The following is a 19,099-nucleotide window of genomic DNA, read 5'->3' on the forward strand; positions in this document are numbered from 1 at the left end:
TAAGTCCATGAACATGTGCATGACAAGTAAAAGATACTCCCAAACATGTAGCATATAAACTTACAAAAGGAGTCTCTCAACTTTTTCATTGTGAAACATATCATACATATAAAGAAGGGAAAGACATTTATGTACAAACCAAAGAATCATTCATCAGTGCGACCTACACGTACGCCTCAGGAGCTTGCTGGGAGACTTCTATCTCAGCACCAGGACATGAAGACCTTGAGTGTCGCCCCTGACCTTAGGGGAAGAAGAGTCTGCTCCATCTGAAACCTGGAGATTTTCAGTGGATGCATCAGAGAAAGGAGGTTGAAGGCATCACCCTGGAGGACTCTGGGGTAGAGGTGCGCCCTGTGGCACAGATCTGAGGAAGACCCTAGTGGCTCCGGCTGGCAGAGTGGGGATAAGACTCTTAAGTACCAGAGATAAAGGACCATTCTCCAGGGAAAGATGCTTTGCCAGAGCTGGACGAAACTGGAGGAGCATTCCAAACCCCATCTCCCTGCAGCCTTCTCTCCTACAGGGAAGAGCATCACACAGCCAACAGGGCACAGCTGTTCCAGCCCAGGAAGGGAGGACCGAGCAGGAGAATCAGTGGAGAGGCATCTCTGAAGGCTGCAGTCCAAGAAACAGGCACTGAAAGACTGACTCAGTCAGGACTGCTCACTGTGTCCGAGGCACAGCCACTGAAGGACTGAGTGAGTCAGGACTGCTCACTGCAGTCCAAGGCACAGGCTACTAAAAGACTGAGTCAGTCAGGACTGCTCACTGCACCCCGAGGAACAAGCTACTGAAGGACTGAGTCAGTCAGGACTGCTCACTGCAGCCCCAGGCACAGGACTGAAGGACTGAGTCAATCAGGACTGCTCACTACAGCCCGAGGCACAGGCACTGAAGGAGTGAGCCAGTCAGTACTCCGCCCTGCATCTGGTGGCACAGGCACTGAAGGACTGAGTCAGTCAGGACTGCTCACTGCAGCGGGAGGCACAGGCACTGAAGGACTGAGTCAATCAGGACTACTCACTGCAGCAGGAGGCACAGGCACTGAAGGACTGAGTCAGTCAGGACTGCTCACTGCAGCGGGAGGCACAGGCACTGAAGGAGTGAGTCAATCAGGACTGCTTGCTGCAGCCCGAGGCACAGGCTACTGAATGACTGAGTCAGGCAGGACTATTCACTGCAGCCCGAGGCACAGGCACTGAAGGACTGAGTCCGTCAGGACTGCTCACTGCAGTCCAAGGCACAGGCTACTAAAAGACTGAGTCAGTCAGGACTGCTCACTGCACCCCGAGGAACAAGCTACTGAAGGACTGAGTCAGTCAAGACTGCTCACTGCAGCCCAAGGCACAGGCACTGAAGGACTGAGTCAGTCAGCACTGCTCACTGCAGCCCGAGGCACAGGACTGAAGGACTGAGTCAGTCAGGACTGTTCACTGCAGCCCGAGGCACAGGCACTGAAGGACTGAGTCAGTCAGGACTGCTCACTGCAGCTCGAGTACAGGCACTGCAGGACTGAGTCAGTCAGGACTGCTCACTGCAGCCCCAGGCACAGGACTGAAGGACTGAGTCAGTCAGGACTGTTCACTGCAGCCCGAGGCACAGGCACTGAAGGACTGAGTCAGTCAGGACTGCTCACTACAGCCCGAGGCACAGGCACTGAAGGAGTGAGCCAGTCAGTACTCCGCCCTGCATCCGGTGGCACAGGCACCGAAGGACTGAGTCAATCAGGACTGCTCACTGAAGCTCGAGTACAGGCACTGAAGGACTGAGTCAGTCAGGATTGCTCACTGCAGCGGGAGGCACAGGCACTGAAGGACTGAGCCAGTCCTGACTGCTCACTGCAGCGGGAGGCACAGGCACTGAAGGACTGAGCCAGTCATGACTGCTCACTGCAGCGGGAGGCACAGGCACTGAAGGACTGAATCAGTCAGTACTCCGCCCTGCATCCGGTGGCACAGGCACTGAAGGACTGAGTCAGTCAGGACTGCTCACTGCAGCCCGAGGCACAGGCACTGAAGGACTGAGTCAGTCAGTACTCCGCCCTGCATCCGGTGGCACAGGCACTGAAGGACTGAGTCAATCAGGACTGCTCACTGCAGCCCGAGGCACAGGCACTGAAGGACTGAGTCAGTCAGGACTGCTCACTGCAGCAGGAGGCACAGGCACTGAAGGAGTGAGTCAATCAGGACTGCTTGCTGCAGCCCGAGGCACAGGCTACTGAATGACTGAGTCAGTCAGGACTCCTCCCTGCAGCCCGAGGCACAGGCAGTGAAGGACTCAGTGGGTCAGGACTAGTCACTGCAGCCCGAGGCACAGGCACTGAAGGACTGAGTCAGTCAGGACTCCTCCCTGCAGCCCGAGGCACAGGCAGTGAAGGACTCAGTGGGTCAGGACTAGTCACTGCAGCCCGAGGCACAGGCTACTGAAGGTCCGAATGAGTCTGGACTACTCACTGCAGCCTGCAAAATAATCTTCCAGCAGCGAAGAGGAATAAAGCAAACAAAATCTGAAGGACTTTTCATTTGCAGACCTGCCTTGCAAACAAGGTCAATGGAAGTTGTTTAGGCAGGAAGAAATTGATTTAGACCAGAAATTCAGACCTGCACAAAGGAATGGACACTGTCAGGGAAGGCATAAATGAAGGTCAAACATCCCTTTTAATATGGATTGATCTAAAAGAATAACTGCAAAGTAAAGGTAACACAAACATGTCGAGCAGCTCCAGCACGTCACACCACATGAACTGAACAAGGCAGGCTGCAGAAAGCAGAGCAAGCGCTGGCAACTCTGCTGTTGGGCAGCTGTGCTCAGGGCGTGATACAGTGCCCTCTCTGCTGGCCTTGGATCATGTGAACCAGCAACCACTGGAAAAAATTCAAAGTATTACCGATGTGTTAAGAGCAGATACAACAGAGAAATTTAAAAAAGGTCAATACAAGAGAAAGGAAGAAAATGAGCCAAAACAGAACCATAGACAAACAGAAAACAGCAACGAACATGGCAGATATCAGGAAGCACCCTAATGCGAGTGCTCTAAACAAGCCACATAGAAACAGACCACCAGTGTATGAGGAAAAGTCCAGCTCCAAGCTGTCTGCAAGAGACCCAGTTTGCACACACAGACTCAGGTCAGAAGAAAAAGAGGAATCAAGTTAGCACAAAGTGTAAGAAAGCCAAGAGGCTACAGTAGTTTCAGACAGCGAAGACCTCAGAAGCAGAAAGATTATCAAGAATTAAAAAGAGGTATCATGTAGTTATGAAAGGGCATATTCTCCAAGTGGGTATGATGAAAATATTTTGTACTAAAAATGAAAATACAACATATCAAAATTTGTGGGATGCTACAAAAATGATACGGAGCAGTTTACAGCATTAAATGCACTACTAGAAAAAGAAGAAAGATCAAAGAAATCAATGTAATTGAAACCACGAAACAACAGAGAAAAATCATTAGAACTAATGCTTGGAGGAAACCAGCACAATTGATGAGCCTCTAGCAAGTGACTGAAGAACAAAAGGAAGAAACAAACTACCAACATCAGAAATCACTACCAATTCCGTGGACATAGGATATGATGAACAACTCTCTGCCCACACCCGTATTCATGTAGATGAAATGGACCCATCTCTTGAAATGCACAGGACACACACAAAACCTGTATATCCCCTTGTTTATCAGAGAATTGAATAAATACCCCTCCAAAATGGAGCACCAGGTCCAAATGGCTTCACTATACATCCTGCCATATGCTTAAGGTCAAAATCACCACTTTTCTAGCATCTCTGCCAGAATGTGTAATAGTGACTTGTTGGTACAGTAACAGGGTGCGGAAGGAGGTGCAGATGGGGCAATAGAGAGGCTATTTGCCCTTCTTCTCTTCCCTGGAAGAGAATCACAGTAGGTGTTTTAAATAACAATGTTGGAAGAAAAGGAACTCTGGAGAGGTGACCATTAATCCAAGGAGGGAACATCATCTTCTGTGCGTTTGGCTTGGAACAGAATGTGCAGAACCCGGAGGAATGTAGGACTCGGCTTCCGGCCCAGGCAGCCCCTTGTTCAGTGACCTTCAATCTCTGCATGTCCTACTTGATAAAGCAGAAGAGAGTTCTGGTCCTGCCACCTCTCAGGGCGCTCTGAGGTCTGAGGTCTACCTGAAAACTCCTTTCTTCCTTAACCATGCCACGAGCACCTGTCTCTGCGCCAGGCAATGCTCTGAAGTGCAGTGGAGAATGAAGCCCACTCTTTGCCTCTGGGAGCGGACATTTTAATGGGGGAAGACAGGGAAAGGCAGGGAAGGCAGGTGGGATGGGTAGAAGGAGGTGGAAACCACGGCGCTCAGGGCAGGCACCCGGCGGAGGAAACACTTTAGCAGACAAGCCAGTGGGCTGTCAGGGTTTCTGTGACGAGATGCAGCAGGAAGAAGGCTGCACCCCAGCACACTGGAATCAAGTGAGTTGGCACAGTGGTGGGGTTGGGGAGCAGATCATGCAGGTGAGGAATCTGGCTCTCATCTGGGGGGGATGGGAAGTCACCAGGGAAACCTGAGCAGAAGAGGGACGTGACCCGACTCATGTTTTAATGGCATTGCTCAGACTGCTGTAGGGGAATCCCCCTAAGAGTCAAGGACAGCAGAGGTATTCAGGCTCAGGGGCTGCTGCACCACACAGACAAGGCGGGCTGGCTCAGGCAGGGTGGGGTGGCAGAAGGGGCACCTGCATAGAGGGAGCAGCACAGGACTCTGACAGATGGCCCATGAAGGCGTAGGCCTCAGTGAAGGGCAGGAACCGCTCAGGACAGAGCAGCAGAACCAAGGAGCCGCCGAGACAAGTGAGCTTCATCAGAACCTCACGAACTTTATACACAGCCATGCAGACTACTTCATTCTCCACCAAAGGTCAGATATTTAACAGACTAAAATCTATCACGACAAAGTATTTCATGACTTCCAACAATTTTAATTCTGCAAAACTTACTCACTGGAGGTCAGATTACAACACTGGAAGTTTTTAATCAGAAAAGGTTTTATTATAAGAAACAATGACATCAGGTAAAAATGCAAAAAACTGTGCAATTACGGCAAAACATTTAAAAATATCTACACATTTGCCCCCATAGGACTACAGTACTTACTACATACCTGAGCACTGAACATCAAATGCCATCTTACACGGCTTCACACAGGGAATCTGATTCCTTACAGATCACATCCACCTTTTCTCATGCACCAGTGAAATCTGCCTGATGCTTAAGCATCAACTTGTAGGAAAACAAAAAACGATGGAAAATAACACAATTTCTACTTTCCTATGACACAGTTATACCAAGTCCCGTTTTCCATGTGTAAAAAATACATAGGAAAGTGCGACACACATTCTTCAAACACAGAAACAGTTACCGTGGGACTGGACCCTCAGACTTACCCCAAGCTGCGGCAGCCACTGTGCCTTTCACTTACATTCTCGTCACATGTGAAAATGTGCCGTAGTGTCCACACACAATCCCACACAGAGCACTCTGTTTTCCAGGACCTCTTCTGAAGCCATTTTAACAGTGGCAAGACATCTGAGCTATAGAACGTAGAGTTCTTCATATAAGATTCAGTAGGTATCCTGCTGCTACAGCGAATTCCAAGCCTTGGCCTTGACACACTACACTTAGATCACACTCTCAACACACACTGTTACAGCAAGAGGATCAACCCTTGTTCAGATCAACAGAATAGCTGCTGTGGAATCAACCACAGCACTGTTCTCTCATGGATCATACGGCACACAGACACTGCTCTCTCAATGTTCTGTCATGTTTTCAAGTAACACACTTTTCTAAATACATAAGATTGTCAAAAAGCGGAAGGAAATCTTAGATACTCAACAAAGCTTGCAAAAATAAATTACATGGAAATCTCTGGCAAAAACTGGTTGTAATTTCCCCTCTCCTCAGCATGCAAAATTGTAAAAACAAAAAACAAAAAACCCAAAGAGCATGAAGATAAAACATAAGACAAAAAAAAAAAAAAAAAAAAAAAAAACTGGGGGCAGGGGTAAGATACTGGCTGACAACCTTTGTAAAGAGTACAGACACTGTCAAAGCCAGTAAGAAGCACACATCTAGCTTTCTAGGACTAGATTTTAAAATGTTACATCTACAAATGCCGTCCACTTGAACTTCCACTTCAGAAAACTGTTCCTACCTGTAGAGGTCTTTGTAAAGTTTAGAAAGTTACTGAAAAACGAGGTATGTGATGCAAAGAGGCAATGTTTTAAATTTGTTTCACAGTATCACATTACAATTTGTGCAAGTTTTTAATACAAACCATGCCAGTTTGCTTTCTTCAAGAAAATCAAACTGTTCTGATTGAGCACAGACTGGGCTATACTTAAATCCTTTATCAGTCTTTCTAGGCAGAGTAAAGAATGGTACCAAGCCAAATATTGCCTTAGATACACAAACAAGTTTGTCCTTCATGTTACTATTCCTAACTCACTGTTAGAAATTAATCACTGAAATGTGAAAAATGACCTCGTACTGATAGCCATGGTTCTGTTTGCTCACTCTTCCTCGATCACCTTCAGTTAGAACGAGTATTTCAATGTAAAGTATTCATCGCTGTTAAGTGCAAAAGGAAAAAAAATGAGGTTGTAATTGTAATATGAAATTTTAAAAGTCATTAAACTATTAAACCACTGGAAAATTTTTATGTTTCTGAAAAACAAAATTTTAGAAGTAGATGTAAATCTTCACATTATGAGTTAACTTTCACTGTACCGACAATCTGGACAGGCAGAGGCTGGAAAAGGAGGTAGGGCAATAAAATGGCCCATGTTAGTGCAAACTTGGTACAATGGTCTGACTGTTCTCCAGCTGAATCCAGTTAGACCAGTACCTGGCCATGCTTATCACAGTTAGCAAACCCTGTGAGATCACAGGTCAATAGGTAGAGCACTATGGCCAAGAAACTGACACACTCATGTGAGAGGAGAGCACAGGCTCAGACCATTTAAATCTGGCTAGCCACACACGCAGATTAATTTATGCTAGTACCAGCCACCTGCAAATCTGAGCCCTTTCCAGGATTTAAAAAAATAAGACAGTGTTAGCACTTGAAAAAGTAACTGCCACTTTAAAACTTTAGCTTAACTTAAAGTTATATGGGAAACATGAAACAATCTAACTAAAGGTTCTCAGACTGAGTATCTCCTTCAGTCAACTCTAGTAACAATGCATTTAAATCTCAGTTCACTTGAAAACAGTACACAAAAATATACACCAAACTACATATAAATATTAAGAATGAGGATCTAAGTTAGTGCTTCTGTGTTAGAGGTCACAGCTAAACAACTCCTAGTGATATTGCCTCAGATTGTTACCCGTATTTAAAATAAAGAGTCATGTCCACCTGGTCTGGGTGTCTCCACCCAGTAACACCCTAACTGCGCTATGGAGTGCATAGTTGTCTCGACTCCTCTAGTACCTTAGTGACTATCACAAAACTCTAGGATGACAGGTTACTTTAATGCCGGGGGGAAAATGCTGATAATTGCACTTTGTCACCTTTACCTTACTGAAATGAAAGCATCGGAAGAGCGAAAGCGAGTCCCTCTATGCTGTAAGCTGTAAGAGCACCTATTTCTGTGCACAGAACTCAGCTTTCTTAAGTATGGACAGCACTTCTTAAGACAGGTCTCCTGGCATGAGAGGCCAGGGACACTGTGAGGCCTGCTGCTCTCAGAGCACTTTCTGAAGACACTGAGGATAGAGTTTGGCAACAGCACACTCAAAGTGCCGGCCCAGGTCCCAGAGCCGATCCGGGGTCTCATACACCTTCTCCCACTGGTCGGCAGCCTCATCGTACTGGTACAGGGAATTCTTCCTGCTGGTTCTGAAGACGTGCTCCTCAACAGTCACTTGAGTAGCTCGAACAAACAAGTGGAGTTTATTCTGGAAAAGGACCAGCTTAAGGTATGGGTTTATGGACTGATCACATGGGAAATCCTTCTTGCGAGTCCATTTGTTCAGCTCGATGTCGTAGGCCTCCACGGTGAACATGCGCTGGTGATTCCCACAGGTTCCTGCTATGTAATAGATGGAGTCCTTGTACACCGCAGCCAAGCCCTGGATTCGAGGCACAGTCATGGGGGTCAGAAACCCCCAGTAGTCTTTTTGAGGCTCATAGAAGAGGAAAAATTCTCCTACAAAAAAGAAAACAAGAACGCGTACATTTTTATGTTAATTTTTGGCTGTATGCTGACACTCTAACCACTGGAGATTAAGAAGCATCATTTTCTGGATATTTCATTTTCTAAAATAAACAACATAACAGACTATATTACAGTTAACCTGAATCAGTGTGTTTCTGATTCACAGAGGGAGGGGAGAGCTACACTGGCTTGATGGTCAAGTAACAGTGAAGAACTTGGTTCCATTTGTTCTAGCAAATTGTGGGTCACAAAAAGTTTATTTCAAGCCAGCTCTGAAACAGCATCTTACTAACACTCAGCCAGTAAGAACAAACGACAAACATACACATGTAGCTTAATCATAAACAATCTGCAACATATTCATCTAATTAATTGAAAGACAGCACAAGCAACTGTTCAGTTGGTGTTTATAGGTCACTGATGTATTTACCTGAGTGCTGCTATAATGCAGAGATGAATTTCAACAAGAGAAAACCTTGCTTTCATAAGACAGATACATATTCGTCATTTATGGAGTTGATTTTAAGTCAATTTGGCAGTAAAAGAGTTTGCCAAATAAGACTGAAAATATGAAAATGTCTGTAAGAATGAGTGAAGATTTATAAGAATTTTTGCTAATCATCACATTTGTATAAAATCTTATAATAAAAATCTGACCTTACCATTAGTAGACTGAACTGTAATTTCAACGGACTACAGCTTGAACACCCCTACCTGAAAGCTTGGGACCAGAGGAACTTCGGATTTCAGATGTTTCAGATTTGGGAATGTCTGCATATACCATGTGATACCCAGGATGGAACCCAAGTCTAAACATGACATTCATTTGTTTTTCATGTACATCTTACGACCTGTCGTGAGGTCATATGGAATTTTCCACTCGTGGCACCACAGTGGCTCTTAAAAGTTCCAGGTTTGGAGCATTTTGGATTTAGGGAGGCACAACTTGTATATCACAACTGTACAATTCATGTCATTTTTTTTTTTTAATGTAAAGAGGCTTTTTTTAAATTACAAATACCTGATTTTAAATCAAGTTTACCCTTGAAATCTTCTAGATTAGGGTCACTCTCATCAGAGGTCCAACAATGACATCTGAACTTCCTTTTACCTAGGTCCTAGCTTTATTTCTGTCTGGTTCATGACTCTTACAAGGGCGGCAGAGATCAAAACTTTTTATTGTGTGCAAATTTCCTACAAATTTTTTTTAGGAAGGAAAGATGAGACACATAAAAAGTTGATTTTTAAAATCTAAAGTTCTCTTTAATGAAGTGAAACCAATAAGCAATTAAGAAAACCCAGAGCCTCAGATTCTTCATATGTAAAATACAGCCTCAGATTAAATGATGCTTATTCTGAAATCCCATTAATTCACTGCTGTTTTGCTATAGTATTTGCATTAATACAGAACCTTTGCATTCCTCTGGCAGTCCTATAATCCTACCTCTGTCACCTAGCCAGTTAGCCACAGACATGCTTCACTGCACAGGGCCACACACCTGTCCCCAACACTGGATGGAACAAGAACACATTCTTAGGTTCCATATTTTTGGCAAGACCAACAAACACAAATCATGCTGTGCTTCTGTGTAACTAAAAGAAGGCACTATTCCCTCTGGAAAATTAACCTGAAGCCAAGGTACTCAAGCACTTCCAGGAAGTTTTAGGTAAAGGGTTAGAGTAAAGAAAATGATTTTTAAAAATGGATAAGGGCTTAAAAATCAGGTATATGTTCATAACAGTGACCCCTCTTCCTGTTTTATTAAATCAGTAGTGATGAAAATATCTAAACATAACCCACTAAGAAACACAGAAGAGGAAGAGAGGTTGTGGTTGCATCTACACTGCATTCAACATTAAAGCAACTGAAAGGTGCCAGAGAAAAAGTGGGAATCTTGTTGCCACAGTCAGGACCAGGTTTACTCCCACATTGTGCTTCTCCTGGGTCTTCCCGTGCCAGAGCACGGTCCTCGAAGCTAAACACAGGCCCTCCTACAGTAGCAACAGCAAGAAGGCATGGCAAAGGTTCTCAGTGCAAGGAAACTGAAAACAACCTGTTATGAAAGGAAACACGAACTTCAGTGAAACTAAAACTTGAAGGCCATGATTTCAACCCCTTTCCCAATCAAGTTTCATAACTCTGGCAAGGATAAGGCCCCTACAAAACCTTCTGGTAACTGAAGAACCTAACTCCAGTTAATGCTTTTTTTCTCTTTTAAACCAATCCAATAACTTCCAGTAACTTCTATGAAACAGCAGTTGTTATGTCTCTTGATTATACGTATTACTGAAGAGCAAAAATAGCCACATATTGGCCTTACTTTCTTGTTGAAAGTCTTAAAAACTACTCTGAAATAGTTCTCCCAAAATGCTGCACTGTTTATCACAGAGTACGGTCAACGACACTCATTCCACATGATACCAACACATGAGCAGAAAGAACCTGGAGGATCAAAGTGGTAAGTAAAAACACTTTCAAGCATTTTCACCTCTTTGGTTCAACAGGCACTTTCCTTGTAGGCCCTGCACAGAACAGGCTGTTCTGACATTTACGATAGGGAAGGCAGAGGAGCTGTCAGGGACAGCAGCCCACGGAGCTGCACTGCCAGGGCTGGCCGGGCACCTACCCTGCAGGACGTAGACCCTCCCCCTGTGCTCCACGGCACTGTGGAACTCCAGGGCCACTGGCAGGGCACCCACGGTCCTCCAGCAGTTCTCTCTGCTGTCGTAGCACTCCACAGACTTCAGGGGGTTCCGCCCATCGCCCTCGTACACGCGGCCGCCGATGGCGTACATTTTACCACAGCAGTGCACCAGCCTGCAGCCTATTCTGGCTCGAAGCAGGGATGGTTTGGACAGCCATCGATTGGTGGAATGGTCATACATCCAGAAATCGTTTTCTGCCTTATGGTCGATGGAGACCTCGCTGCTGCTTGGCCTGTACCCTCCTGCAATGTAAATGTCATTATCTGGTGACACCAGAATCCCAACTTCTCTCAGGTCATTTGGTGGTTTGCATAGCTTGAACACCCTTCCTGTGGCGATATCCAGACAAGGCACTGTTTGCTTCTTTATCGAGTGTTTGTGGGCAGCATCGAAACATATGACCATTTCAGAGGCAGTCATGCCCAGCCTCTGAGTGCACCCATTGGTGTTGGACGGTGCCCTTTCTACGCAGCCCACGGCTATGGCCTGTGCAAACTGAGGTGGGATTTTCTCTATAAAGGTATCGTCCATCAGAGGAAAACGTACGCATTTGGCAAAAATTTCTGGGAGATGCAGTTCTCGTTCATGCTGCTCATGCTCAAACCACCGTACGATGCTTTCATACACGTGCTCCTCCCGGTCCACGTTTAGGTCGTCACTGTCCAGAATGCTTATCAGCTGGTCTTTTGTTAGCTGCAGAAACTCCTGCTCTTTGGTGACACACAGAAACTTCTTACGAATATATTCTTTTGATCTGTCTCCAAGTTCCTGATGACCATAATGATCAGCGAAGATAAAGACCCCGATGGAATTCTGTGGGTCCAAATGACTGACCATGTACTGAGCACACTGGTCCTGGATGGATGGGATCTGGAAGATGCTAGCGGCAGTGAACAAGGCTTGAACATTGGCCTCTGTCAGAACAACTCTGGAGGTATAGGCATAATTCAGTACTAAATCCATCGATTCAGCTTCAACACCAACTATTCGAACTTCTTTTTGAGTACTTTCTGTAAGGCCGCTAGTGAACATGGATCTAAGGAGGAGAGAATGGTTAGTATTTTGTGCAAATAAAAATTACTGTGGCAAATTTTCTAAAGTATAAAGTTATCACAAAGATAACCTTTGAAACTAAATGAATACATTCCCTTATATTCCACACAAGGATAAAAACTGACCTTCTGCTAGAAGCAGCGGGTCTGGTTGATCCCCCAAATCCTATTGTCAGGATAGCCTACTTCATGCCACCTCAAAATATGCCACACTGTAGAGTACTCAGGCTGAAGTCACTTGAGGAATTGTAACTAGGAACTGCCACTGCCTATCTTCCCCTGCACGTAGCAAGCCATGGAGAAGCTTTGGGGAGGAACGTCCTTCACATACCAAGATGGAAACTGGCCTTGATCACCAAGGAACTGGTCAACTGGCTGCAGCAAGCCTGAACAAACAAGCTCCGAGTGTCCCTTATCTTCCAGGAGTTTCTGCCTCCTCCAGGCCCGTACACCTCTCAATAACACCCTAGGATTTATTAACCTGGTCCAGGCAGCCATCAGCCTTGCTACTCTCTCAAAAACTTATTGTTCCTTTAAGGAAAAAAAAAAAAAAGCATCACACGTTGGCCATTTCTTTGGACTTCGCTCTCTTGTGAAGATTCCCATGTACAGGGAAAATTAAGAAAACTTTTAGATTTTCCTCTCATTAATCAGCTCTTGTGTTAATTCCAGACCCAGCCAAAGAGCCCACATTAAAAGTGGTAGGGAGCATCCGTCTCCCCCACACTGTCAACAATAAAAAAGGAGACTATTTTGAGTAAAGCAAACGAAGATGTGAGCTGGCATACTCCATCCAGGTCCTGACTCGCCTCAGCTTCTAGACAGGCTGCCTATGGGCATGACATTTTAGACTGACCTGCCCAAAGGGTTAAGAGCATCAGCACGAGGGACAGTCTAACAAAGCTCTGTCCCACCGGATGTCGTACAACTAGGGCCCAAAATACATCTCTAGAAACTTCACCTTAAGAAAAAAGCAGGAGGTTCAAAAGCACATTTTCTCTCCAACACCTTAAACTGATGCTAGCATTTGAAAGTTCCCTTGATGTCTGTAAGACTTTTAAGATGACTTCCCTTACCCTTTGACATTTTGAAGATCTTTCCTTAAAAGATATACTTCATCTTAGTTAAAATTACCATGTTTTACCTACTTATATACACACATGAATAAAAATTACATTAGGGTTGATATAATGCCTTCTTCTAAAGAGTTTAATATTTGACATGTCAATGATTCTTTGGAGATAATGTTTTTTCTTTAAATCCCAAACTTTGGTCAATGTTTTTTTTTTCTCAAAATATTCATTCATTCATGGAATTTTTCTTGGTCAAAACATTAAATAGTTAAATAACTGGTCTATGAAGTATAAATCATTTGCAAACTTCATTTACCTTTTTTTTCTTTAAGGTTTCATTCAAGGCTACTCATTAAATAAAATACAAAAATCAAATCCAACTCTCTTTTAAAAGCCATTTGAGGAAAGATTTGCGTACTATTTACCTTTGTTTTAAAGTTCTAGGATGCTTAAGGTTTGTTGAAGAAATTAATCTAACATTGGTGATAACCCTTTCACTTTTATTTAAAGTGTTATAGTATGAAAAACATCCTTAAGTAGGAAGATTTCCAGTCACTTTTGAAGTCTTCAATGAATACGTGGAATGGATTTTGAAATGCAGTATAGGAAGAACTGAGTCCAGCTTGCTTAATCATCTTTGAGTTCTATTTTTACTTCCATAATGTAAACTTTAAGTGTAATATCACAAACACTTTCACAATGACTAAAAACTAGATGTTCCCATGTATGAGTTGGTTTTCAATTCCAATGCTGAAAGACTCACCTATACAGCCACCAATTAAAAAGAAAACTAGAGCCTGTCGTTAGGTGGAGATCAGTTCCCAAAGGAGGTAAGGATCGCCACATGGGAATGCATCCTGACCTAAGCAGGTTGGTCTCCCACATAGGAGCAGCGACACCTGACTAGGTCAGGGATCTAACAGGTTCTTCATGTAAACTCTAAAGCGGGAACACTTCCTCACAATAAATTGTGAGCTGCAAAACATTTCTAAGAATCTGACAAATGGGATTATAAAACAGCCATGCCAGATTTCTAGTTATTCTGATTCTTTCACCTGTGATGCAAGACTTAGAAATTATTAAGTATGACTTTCCAGATTCCACATCAAGAGTAGCCCTGGTGCCAAAAAACTCCTGTACCAAAATTCTAGCAAGAGGTAAGAAACTAATCCTTCAGTTTCCTAGCAACACGTCTTTATTTAATTGCACATATCTTATGCTCAGAAAGTTTTCCAAGCACACTGTGGAAATTAAGAAAATTTATTGCAAGCATACTTCTTTTAAAGTAACTTGTCTGGGCCCTCACAGCTAATTTTCATTAATTCTGACTCTTAAAAATATAAGCTAGAATATAAAATTTCATAAAATAGACATTTTCCCTTTGGAGTTTCATTTATTTATTTTATCATTCAAACCTAAAATACAATCAACATTTTTGAAAGACTCTTTTGAAGAGGACTTTACCCACTCTTGTTCCTTAAGAGTCACACAGTAACTATGAAGTCTGGACCTGGAATCAATTCTAGCCTCTGCTATAGAAGTCAGATGAGGTAGGCATCACTCTCTAAGCCTCAGTTTCTTCATACGTAAAATGGGAATAATAATTGTACCCAGATGGGATTATAAAGATGATATAAGGTAATACATGTGAAGTAGGCTTGGCTTGGAGCTTGATAAGGAGAAACTGTGCCACATATTTGAACACATAATTATTCAATAGTGTGGACAAGTCAGTCTCGCGGGGAGTTTCCACTGCCAGGTCAAACTTCACATCTCCTGCATGAATGAGTTCCATCTTTTTTCCTTCCAGCTCACTGTCTTGTGATAAACAATACTCAGTAGTCCAATGACCTACCCAAGGCAAGTCTAAATGATCACATCATAAGCATCAGACCCAGTAACTATTTTTAACCAAGCATTCTGAGAAAGAGGAACCAGAAACTACATCTGGAACATTATACTGCTATGTGCCCTACACGTGTAAGCAGGAAAAGAGCATTAAGAATCAAAAAGATGATTTTACTGTCATTCGTGCACCACTATTGAACACTGAAGGGCAACTGAGCACCTGAAACAGAAGAGGTTACCCTCAGGCAGGAAACTACCTTTTCCATGAATCTCTTCTTAAGAGTAGGAAGCAATTTTTTCAGACCCAAGTTTTAAATGTTTACTTTTCAACATTTTATGATAAACCAACATAAATTAAAAACAGCATAGAAATGCTTCTGAAATCTTGGAAATAATCATTAGTTTGGTGCCTATGACACAGAAACTATATTCATTTTTATTCTGCTGCTTTTACCCCAATAGTTTTAAAACAAACTATTGAATGGTCATTTGTTTGTAAAGGAACAGGTTTCTATGTTTTAAAACTCTAAAGGAGATGCACATACTAAAAAAATATGTATCAGGAATAATTTTTTTGGAACAGATTCTAAAACAGCACTGCTCAAGAAAACTTTAAAAGATATCTTTTGCCTTTATTTATTTATTTTTAGGCGGTGCTGAGGATGGGACCTAGTCAGTGACTCACACGTGCTAGGCAGGCTCCCAGGTGCTCCCTGCCACTGAGCTACCGTCTCAGCTCTCAATAAAACTTTTAATGATGGAAATGCTGGTTATCTGTGCTGCCCAATACGGCAGCAACTAAGTAGCAATACAAGTGGCTACTGAGCAATTAAAATGTGTTTAGTGTTTGAGGAACTGGGTTTTTTATTGAACTTCAAATATTTTGTTTACACGGCGACATGTCGCTAGTGGCTGCCATATCCAGTAGCACACATCTATGTTTCTTGGTCATTAACGCCAAACAACTAACTTTAAAGCAACCACCTGAACCCTGGAGGAGTCCCTGAAGTGAGAAGCAGGGCCCCGTGGGGGCGAGGCCCTCCGCCCACTCGTCTCTTCCCGGTGTGACCACGACCTCGGGGACGACGGGAGGGGCCGGGGCGGACGGCGCAGTCGTGCCCTGGTACCTGAAGTAGGGGCTGATGGCAGCAAGCACGTTCCTATGGCAGGAGAAGGTCTTCCCGTGGTCCACTTCCACCACGATGTCCGTCAGCTGCGCCTCCTCGTACATGGCTCGGAGCTGCCGCAGCACACTGCACGCGTGGGAGGGGTCCACGGCCTCGCCCGCTGCGTCCGCGGACGGAGTCCCGTTCGGCGTGGGGGACTTGCTTAAATCTAGGAGGAGAAAGCCAGCCGTACGACCGCGCCAGGACGGGCGGTGCGCGTCGCGGGTCGGCTCGGCTCTGCCCTGCCCCCGGTACCGCGCACGTCCGTCAGCAGGGCCGCGGGGCCGGCCTGTGGCAAGACCTGGCGGCCTCCGCCGAGCGCGCCCGCGCCGCGCCCGCCAAGGGACGCGCGGCGGCACCGGCGAGGTCGGCGTCCGCAGAGCCGGCTCCGCCGCCGCGGCGCGACGCGAAAGGCTCCCCGCCGCCGGGTCCCGGCCGCCCTCCCCGCCTTAGGCCCGGCCCAGCCCCCAGCCGAGACCACCTGCGCACGCCCCGCGCCCCGCGATGCCCACCTGCGCACGCGGCCATTGCGCGCTGGGCCCGGCTCCAGCTCTTTAAAGAGGAAATGTCATTTCGCTTCTCTAGCTCCCGGGTTCCGGCTCTTCTAAGCTCTCCGAGCCAATGGGGTTGCCTCTTAGCCCGGCTCCGCCCCCAAATCGAGAACTACTGGCGCTGATTGGCTACAATGTGTGAACGTGCGCGCCGGGAAATGTAGTTTCATTGTCTCGCACCCTCGTGGTCCGGTCAGGCGGAGACCAGGCCGGGGTTCCTATTGGCCGGCTGGGGCGCAGGTGGAGGGAGGGGCTGCGCGAGGCCAGGCCGGGATTCCTATTGGCCAGTTTGAGTGGGGGTGGAGCGCCGGACCGGGCGGGGCCAGAACGGGATTCCTATTGGCTGACTCGGGTAGGGGTGGAGCGCGGAGGCATGCCGGAGTTCCTATTGGCCGACTCGGTAGCAGGTGCAGAGAGTGTGTGTGGGTGGCTACAAGCCTTTGGAAAGAAGGGAAATTTTATTGTTGACTTGTTTTGATTTACTCTTCGTGCGTTTCTGGCATCTAACAGGGAGCCTGCCACCTTGTTGATACTTACTATTTAAAAAAAAAGTAAAACACAAATGAACTAGCATTGGTAATGCTGGACCGTTTAATGTAAGGGTCAGTTACCAGTGAATGGGAAAGAATTTTATTAGAGACAGGGATCTGCTTAATAAAGGATATTGGGATTCAGGTTGTGACTGAGAAAGAGAATGACGAAAACCAGTTGTGTTCCGTCCACTAGAAATGTAAACATGCACGTACAATAATACCATGCAAGTCAATAGGAAGTCGTGTTTCCTTCTGATTGGGGTTTAAGGATGTCCCTAGGCACTTATGATTTTATGAAAATCCTTTCTGCACAGTTCTGCAAGGATGAATTTGATTTCGTTTTTGATTCTGGTAACTTTAAATGTCCATTTTCTATGAGTTCGATTTATTCAAATAATGTTTTTGCTCACAATATTGATGATATTAAGAAAAATAGCATAAATCATCAGGGTTCTCAGATTTAGCAAATAAAGTTTCAGGGCATGCAATTATTAGGGCCCTATCTAATTATTATTGTTGTTCATTTGAAGTTCAAACTTAATAGTCTTTTCAAACCTTTTAGAACAGGGGAATTTCTACTGAATCCTGAAGGAATTCTCAACTAATTAACCCACAGGCTTGGCAATAGTTTGATTAATTAAAAGAAAGATTTCTGATTGACCCACAAAGATTTCTAAATGTAAACAGAAAAAAATGACAATTTATGATTACAAAGTTGCAATTATATTTTACTGGACAGATGGTAGTAAAGATTTCATTAAGATGCATATTAAAAACAAGAGGATTTCAAAATTGAGTTGACAATTCTCTTCCTTCTCAATGATCTTCAAGAATACTAAGGTGATTTTGTTTTGGGCTTGATACCAAAGAGCCAGAGGTTACAGCTTTGTTTTATAATAAGGTAGCTCTAATTTGTATTTTAATAAGAATCTATTAAACCTGCTGACAATCTGGAACAGCAGCAGCAACAGTAATAAGTCTTCCTCTTAAAGTGCGAAGTACTATATTGTTCTCTGAAGCAATGTTCTCATGTAGAGTTTATAGTAAATTCTACTAAGGATGAAAATTGAAATATCAAACCAGAGTATTTGAAGGACCTATAATTCTTTCAGATTAGACATTTAGGGCTTCATTATTAGAATGTTTCTTACCAAGGAACCAAAAGCAAGGAGAGTCGCTGTGATCCTGGCTGGTTGCCAGAAGAGCAGTCTTCACATTTAACCTGCAGCCAGGGTCGAAGGGTGATGAAGGCAGCAGATCTGAAGAATGAGGACGTGGCTTCCACCTGAAGAGAACGTCGTTTTAGCAGCTATCAGCTGTGCCTGGGCTACTGTCGATCATGACACCGCGCCAGAATAACAGCGGCACCCACCAAGGCCGCGTCCAAGAGCGCAGAACCTTCTGCATGTCGATTCTGCGGTTTTCCAGTCTCCCTTTCCATACCCGCTGAGGCTGTGGAAGTGACCGGAGCTGTATGAAACGAAAGTCGGGAATGCTGGAGACTCCCACCTTCCTTCAAATGACTTCCTCACGTGCGTATCCTCCTCAGCCTTCTTGACATGCTCTGTGTGACATTTTTCCTTGCTAAAGACTTTTGTGTTGACCGGATTCATGCTTGGAAAGAAGCACCGAAAGCAAGCATTTCAATATAAATTTAATGCAGTCACAAAGACCGAATTGTTTTTTCAGAACTTTTTAGAACCTCGCAGATTGCATATGATTTGGTTTTTTAAATACAAAGCTTTATACATAGGTATTAACAGTAAGTTCACTGGGCATTTCCAAATGTTGTTGTATTTTTTATGCCTGTCGAGGTCATGTAAGAATTCAATGTGGTAATAATAGAAGGTTGAAGTTTGTGAATCACTGAATTCGTTCATACTGGGGATATTAAAATGCATCCATTTATATTTTAAGTATTTGGAATTTAGTATATACATAAAAATGGAGACTATGAAACTAGTGGCA

The 19,099-nt window shown here is 44.5% G+C and overlaps 1 protein-coding gene across 2 annotated transcripts; it reads right to left on the reverse strand.

Annotated features, from left to right (window-relative positions):
- Positions 1-2,409: 2,409 nt before the first annotated feature.
- KBTBD8 (kelch repeat and BTB domain containing 8) lies at positions 2,410-16,639 on the reverse strand. 2 transcript variants are annotated; one of them, XM_079122517.1, is made up of 4 exons: positions 16,560-16,631; positions 16,009-16,216; positions 10,830-11,944; positions 2,410-8,193 (listed from the first exon to the last, which is right to left on the reverse strand). In XM_079122517.1, the coding sequence occupies exons 1-4, from the start codon at positions 16,573-16,575 to the stop codon at positions 7,730-7,732; spliced, it is 1,803 nt and encodes a 600-aa protein (XP_078978643.1). In that variant the 5' UTR covers positions 16,576-16,631; the 3' UTR covers positions 2,410-7,729. The 2 variants fall into 2 exon arrangements, with proteins under 2 accessions (XP_078978643.1, XP_078978644.1); XM_079122518.1 differs by lacking the exon at positions 16,009-16,216 and having other exon boundaries at positions 16,560-16,639.
- Between the last annotated feature and the right edge of the window lie 2,460 nt (positions 16,640-19,099).

The sequence above is a fragment of the Sciurus vulgaris genome (genome assembly GCF_902686455.1).
Source record: "Sciurus vulgaris genome assembly, chromosome: 19".
Classification (NCBI taxonomy): Eukaryota; Metazoa; Chordata; class Mammalia; order Rodentia; family Sciuridae; genus Sciurus; species Sciurus vulgaris.

Coding starts and splice junctions, on each gene's coding strand:
- KBTBD8 (XM_079122517.1), bottom strand. Junction 11,945..16,008: donor GCCATCAGCCCCTACTTCAG/GTACCAGGGCAC, acceptor TCTCCTCCTTAG/ATCCATGTTCACTAGCGGCC. Junction 8,194..10,829: donor GAGGGTCTACGTCCTGCAGG/GTAGGTGCCCGG, acceptor TCTTTTTTGTAG/GAGAATTTTTCCTCTTCTAT.